The sequence below is a fragment of the Sinocyclocheilus anshuiensis genome, unplaced genomic scaffold, assembly GCF_001515605.1.
Source record: "Sinocyclocheilus anshuiensis isolate Anshui unplaced genomic scaffold, SAMN03320099.WGS_v1.1 scaffold4546, whole genome shotgun sequence".
Classification (NCBI taxonomy): Eukaryota; Metazoa; Chordata; class Actinopteri; order Cypriniformes; family Cyprinidae; genus Sinocyclocheilus; species Sinocyclocheilus anshuiensis.
In genome coordinates this window covers 19,708-25,973 of record NW_015544509.1, presented here as the reverse complement: position 1 = coordinate 25,973, position 6,266 = coordinate 19,708, and the positions used below count along the sequence as shown (strand labels likewise).

The window sequence follows — 6,266 nt, the reverse complement described above, 5'->3', positions numbered from 1 at the left end:
GTACAGGCTCGCATGCCTCACGTGGATGATTACCGTATGAATAGCGCGCGCTGCGCGTGGGCGTGTTCACGTTACAGATAATGAGCTCAGACGGGAAAGACTGGACCTCGTGTTGGTTTCATACGGATTACTTCATCAGAGAATATTTATTTTAGATAAGACTTCATTTAAAAGTAGACACTTCAAGCTAGATATGTTTCTCATGTCTGTGTGTGAAGTATTCTCTGAGTTTTGGTTCATTTTAATGACACGTTTCAGAAAGAAGTTCGCGGAGACTGAGACGGCTGAAAGCGCACCTTGTTTATTTTTTTTATTTTACAAAAGCACAATCTTTTGTTGATATTGTGAGTGCACACAAATAAAACTAGACCCTTCACAGATTAAAATTATGTATTACACTTATATGTACGATCAAAAATGGCGGAGCATTTTAAGTTATATTTCGCTGTTATCAGGAAAAAATGCAAGTGATCGTGCTGGCGCCTCCGTCGACCCCGTGCAAAACGTGATTTTAAAAGGCATATAAATATATTTTTTTATTAACACTACATTTGTTACGCAAGTAACTTAATTATATTGACTTTAGTAACTGTAATCAAATTACACAAATTTAAAATGTAATGCGTTACATTACTGCATTACCAGAAAAAGTAATTAGATTACAGTAACACGTTATACCCAACTCTGTTCCTCAATCTATTCATTATAAACAATATAACAAAAAAACAATTACAAAAGATGTTTTGTAAAAAATGTATAGGGTCACTAGCTGCTTTGATTTTGACACCCAAGGTATGTAATAGTGTAAGTATATTTTTCCTACGCAACAATAATTAAATATCTGATGACTCAATAAGTGAAATTCACCTTTATTCCTCAAGGTGGCACTGTTTAATAGACAATGATGACATGATGTTTCAATCATAATTACCGCAGGCATAAAACAATAGAATATCATCAGCATAAATTGAATTGGCTTGAATGGCTTTACTGCAGACCAATTACTGTACACAATGAAATATAAGTGTCACTGTCATTTGATGGTGGATGTGGTGAATAAGCCACTGAAAACTAAAGTTTTGAGAATATGGTTGAGATCGTGAATATGAGGCAGATGCTGAATGTACTGGGGAAGTGCGCTCTGACGATGACAGTGATGGTAAAATCATCTGTCTACTAAGTTTCAAAAGGTAACAAAATATGCTTTATTTTATTCATTTGTAATTGTTATTAAAATATCAGGAGAGTTTTATGCTATTGCAGCAGTTAGAGATCCATCCGTGTTGTATATCTAGGTCCGGGTCGCTAAAGACCCGAATATGTAATAATGATTGGCGAAACATCCATGCATTTTAGGATTTAATTGATCGAAAATACAGTAAAAACAGCAATATTGTGAAATTTTCTATTTAACATTTTAAAAAGTAATTTATTTTTGTGATGACACGGCTGCATTTTCAGTAGCCATGTCTTCAGTGTCACATGATTCTTCAGAAATAAATCTAATATGCTGATTTGCTGCTCAAGAAACATTTCTGATCGTTATCAATGTTGTGCTGCATAATATTTTCGTGGAAACCATGATACATGTTTTTATTTTATTTATTTTTTTAGAATTTTCTAAAGAATAGAAAGTTAGTTAAAAAGAACAGCATTTATTTGAAATCAAAAACTTTTTGATTATAAATGACTTTACATTACATACACTTACATTTACAAACTTTTACACTAAAAGTTTTGATTTCTTTAAAAATAATCTTTTAAACACGAAAATTAACCATGGTTTTATTGTAGTAAAAGTGTAGTAACCATGTTTTTTTGGCGTATTGATTACCATTTGTATAACCACAGTTTTACTACAAATACCATGGTTAAACTATGGTTAGTGTAGCAAAGAAGCCATGGTTAATTTGTGGTTACCATGGTTTAACTATAGTAACCATGGTTTTTTGGTTTTATTTGTGGTAAAACCATGGTTAATTTTCATAAGGGGTAGTGTGGGTCTGGAATGACATGAAGGTTAGTAAATGACAGAACAGTAATTTCTAAATGAATCTAAATGAATGAAGATGTGTAGTCGTCAAATCAGCAGAGAGCTGTCACTTTGTACAAAACACCCACACAGAATGCTCCGATTCCTTCACCTTGCTAATATTATATATTAAATCCCTGTGAGAAACACACACACATACACACTCCCACTTTTTCTACTACTTATTTTCACCATTACAGACCTACAACAGGCAAGATTATTCTGTGCTGTAAAAACATTAAACATCTGAATAATAATCTATACATTCAAAAAGAGGAACCACTAGTTTGGAAAGGCGACACGCAGATCCAAACACAGACACACACAAAGGTCAGAGTCTCTGCTGTCTGGCTCTCTGACCGTTTAAAGCACCTCAGGATGCATCCATCTTCATAAAGAGCAGGACTCACTTATAATGCCCTCAAAGTCACATTGCTCCTGCACTCCGTCTCAGATGGAGAAAATAGAAAGTCGACTTTAGAGAGGAAGACCTGAGCGAGAGCCAGCGCAGAGGACTGTGTGTTTTTAGCTTGTATTCGAGGCAAGACACCTCACAATGCAAACACACTATCCAAATGTAAAAAACAGAAAGGGATAAACACGCAGTACAAGGTGCTAGACACTAAGAAAAGACATGTGATGCAATGGCCAAAACTCTCAAGATCAGTTTGCCTTAGAGGGGTCTGGGTTTGTCTGTAGCACTCATATTCCAGTGAACCACTGAGAACCCTAAGAAAGTGTTAAAACCCACAAAATGTCTAGTTTATTGAATGACACAGGTTTTGCAAGGAACATAAGCACATTAAAGGGATAGTTCGTCCAAAAAAGAAAATTAACTACTTACCCTCAAGTTGTTCCAAACCCTGAAGACCTTGGTTCATCTTCAGAACACGAATGAAGATACTTTTGATGAAACCTGAGCGATTTCTGACCTTCCATTTAAGGTTCTTTCCACCAAAACTTTGATGCTTGATAAAGTTCAAAAGATCGTTAAAGTAATCCATATGAATCCATATTAATCCAAGTCTTCTAAAGAGACATGAACACTTTATATGATGAACAGATTTAGTTTTAGATTTAGAACAGATTTAGACTTTTACTCACATATAAGCACTGATAAACATGCATGCATACATCATGCACATCAAATATGGTAAGCGGAAGCTCAACCACACTTGCTTGACACACAAGAACAAAACTAACAAGAATTAATCTTGTGCGTCAAGCAAGCATGTTTGTGTCTCTTCAGATGATTCAGATTAAACCGCTTAATTCACATGGATTAGTTTTACAATGTCTTTATGAACTTTTTGAAGCGTCAACGTTTTGGTTGTGTGGACTTTGAAATGGTGGAACAGAAATTTCTCAGGTTTCATTAAAAAATAGCTTCATTTGTGTTTCAGAAACGAAGGAAATTCATACAGGTTTGGAAAGAAATGAAGGTGAGTAAATGATGACCATTTTCATTTTTAGGTGAATTATCCCTTTAATACGCTGTGATATCAGTCTTGTATAATAGAAGCATGGGACCACACACTGAACATTACAAATGTTCTACGACAAAAAGAAATCCTTGGACAGCAATGAAAAATTAACCCTTTGATTGTTTACGTCAATGTAGTGTACTACTTTTTTGGCCTCCAGAAGACGTATCCAGGTCTCCAATAAAATCACACACACTGATGAGTCTCAAGGTCCATCTTCATTTTATCCATCCCTGAGCAGTGAGCACCAAAGAATCCTTCCTTCCAACCTTTACCATTCTTCATAAAAAAAGTCAGAGGACACGTACACCTTTCCCCATACAGCAAGGTCAGGAGCCTGAAATTTATTAGTTTCTCACAATCTTCAAAGTGCCTTTATAACTTCCCATGCCCTGCAAAAGCATCAAGGCTCTGACACACATAAAAGCGACTTGCAGTGAGAGTGTCAACAGATGTCCATTACTTGAGCTACAGTGAGAGATAAACACAGCCCTGAATTAAAATCATTTTGACCTCTTTACACCATATGCTGGCCTGATCTCTGATTTATTTAATCAGAATAGAATGCCCGAAAAAGCATGCATTTAGTGGGCACTTCAGTGTTTTTGTTCAATGCTCAAGTGCATTATCAATGCTTTTTCTTGAGTTAACGTCTGCCACAGCCAGTCGGTGATGAATGAATTCACTAAAATTAACATCCATGCTATCGAGCGTGATTGACTGCTGCAGGTTGAATAAGACACTTGCAAACTTAACATTTGCATATTAAGGTTAAAACATCTGTTCAGAGGATTGTTATGAGTTCAGGCTCTTTCCCATGAGGGGTATTTTACTAACACACTGAATGCTACAAGCAAAAAAATAATTTTGTGTTCAGCTAATTGAGTGGTTAACCTGAGTGTATTAAGATGAAGTCATCTTGGTCTATCAATAACGGACACTTCAAAACACATACACAAAATATTATTTGCTCAAGTATACACTTACCAAGTCTCATTGAAAAGATACAGTGGTCTCTTCCACTAGAGGAAGTGACTCTATATTCTTTATAGAGTGACTCTGCATTTATGTATTTATAACGCACCCACATGAAAAGAGCTGAACAAGAGAGAGTCATTGTGAGATCATGTGGATGTGTAGTACCTCTTTCTGCGAGAGTGAGCAGGACTCTTTGCCAATGGTTTGCAGTGCAACATGAAGCTGCCCCTCTAAAATCAGCTGTTTGTTGTCCTCCACAACATATGCCTGAAATGGCACATTATATGATTAATACAATGATATTTGTCCTCAAATCTTAAAGCATCAGTAATGTCAGCATGCATAAATTACAACTAAATTTCTATGAGATGCTGATTTTCTATCGACAGTCATCAACAGTCATGTTGACAGTGATCAACAACAGTGCTGTTAAACACTAGTGCGTTCATCCAAAATCAACCCTTGCAAAGTGCCAAATGCTTAGGTCAATTAGTTTGGCAAACAAATACAAGTTACTGGACAGTTGGCTAGTAATGCTTTTAGAAATCGCCTTCAATTATAAGGTTTAAATCCGTGATCTCAAACGGATATTAACTGGGGGCCAGTTGAACAGTTAAAAGTGTTTTACAACTAGAGGCTAAAATGGGCCAGGGCTGAGCATTCATGGTTTTTAAACCATTCAAGCACAATAAGCAGCAAAAGAGTACTCAGTTCAATACTCGCACACTTTCTGAAACGCTTTACAGTAAGCACACACCCAAAAGGCGCACACATAAAGCAGCTTCTCATACAGCGCGAGTACAGAATTGAGTTCTTTTTCGCAGCTTATTGTGTAAATGTTCTGATACATACAAACTATGTCAAAATACCCGTCTTGGTGAGCATTAACGTAAACACAGTCCGTTATATCTTCAGTGAACGTAAACAACTGAGAAAGAAAACGCATGTGTAACAGTATATTAGATCAGTGCCGTCGGTTGTAAAGAGACAGCAGTCTATTAAACTGACTGCGGTCTCTGTCAATGTTAACCAAACAACAAAAGTCTGAGAAAATCACTCACTGCTCTTAACTGACTTTTGTAACTTTAATTGTAAGGTTTCATCTGTATTCATTTATACAGTGGAGACTATCCAGTTTATTTTACACTTGATTACTTTAAGTCAAATTCTGTAGCATTTCTGTACCTGAATATTACCGTTAGACCTACCTGAAAACTTAAAGCACTGATTTCATTGTCATCAGATGTAGCTTTGCACACTGCCAGCATCAAGAATGATTCTGATCAGCATTTTAGTGTTCATAGCAGGGGGCTCTCTTAACTTGTTATATTTATAAGATTTTGTAAGCTTTGCATACACATGTGCAGCCCTTAAAAGCCTGAAACCAGAGCCCCCCACATAACAAATCCCAATTTAACCCGTTTACAACCATTAATTTTAACTACATTAGTGAAGCAGTTACTGATGAAAGCTGACAATTAATTTTTTTTCTATCCACTACTGGAGGAACAAAGAAATATAAGCAGATTGTGACTGTACTTCTCACTGTTAGTAAAAGTAGTTATTTTAACAGATTAAATAATGATTTATGAACTCCTTACGAAACAAACACTAATTTGATCAAATTTAGCAAATGTGCTATCGTATCGTATTTGGTCAATTCAATTCTTATTGTGGTAAATGGTAAATTGCTGCCTCAAACATTCAACTTAAAATAAATTCTGATTTCAAATATGACTGACATCTCTCCCTCAAGACTACTAAATAAAATT

The 6,266-nt window shown here is 35.8% G+C and overlaps 1 protein-coding gene across 1 annotated transcript in view; it reads right to left on the bottom strand.

Annotated features, from left to right (window-relative positions):
- LOC107698191 (trafficking protein particle complex subunit 8-like) overlaps window positions 1-6,266 on the bottom strand; it is a 32,665-nt gene that overhangs the window by 9,417 nt on the left and 16,982 nt on the right. The window contains exon 15 of the mRNA XM_016499155.1: window positions 4,660-4,761. Within this exon, the coding sequence (XP_016354641.1) occupies window positions 4,660-4,761 (102 nt within the window). The remainder of the gene's footprint in view (window positions 1-4,659; window positions 4,762-6,266) is intronic.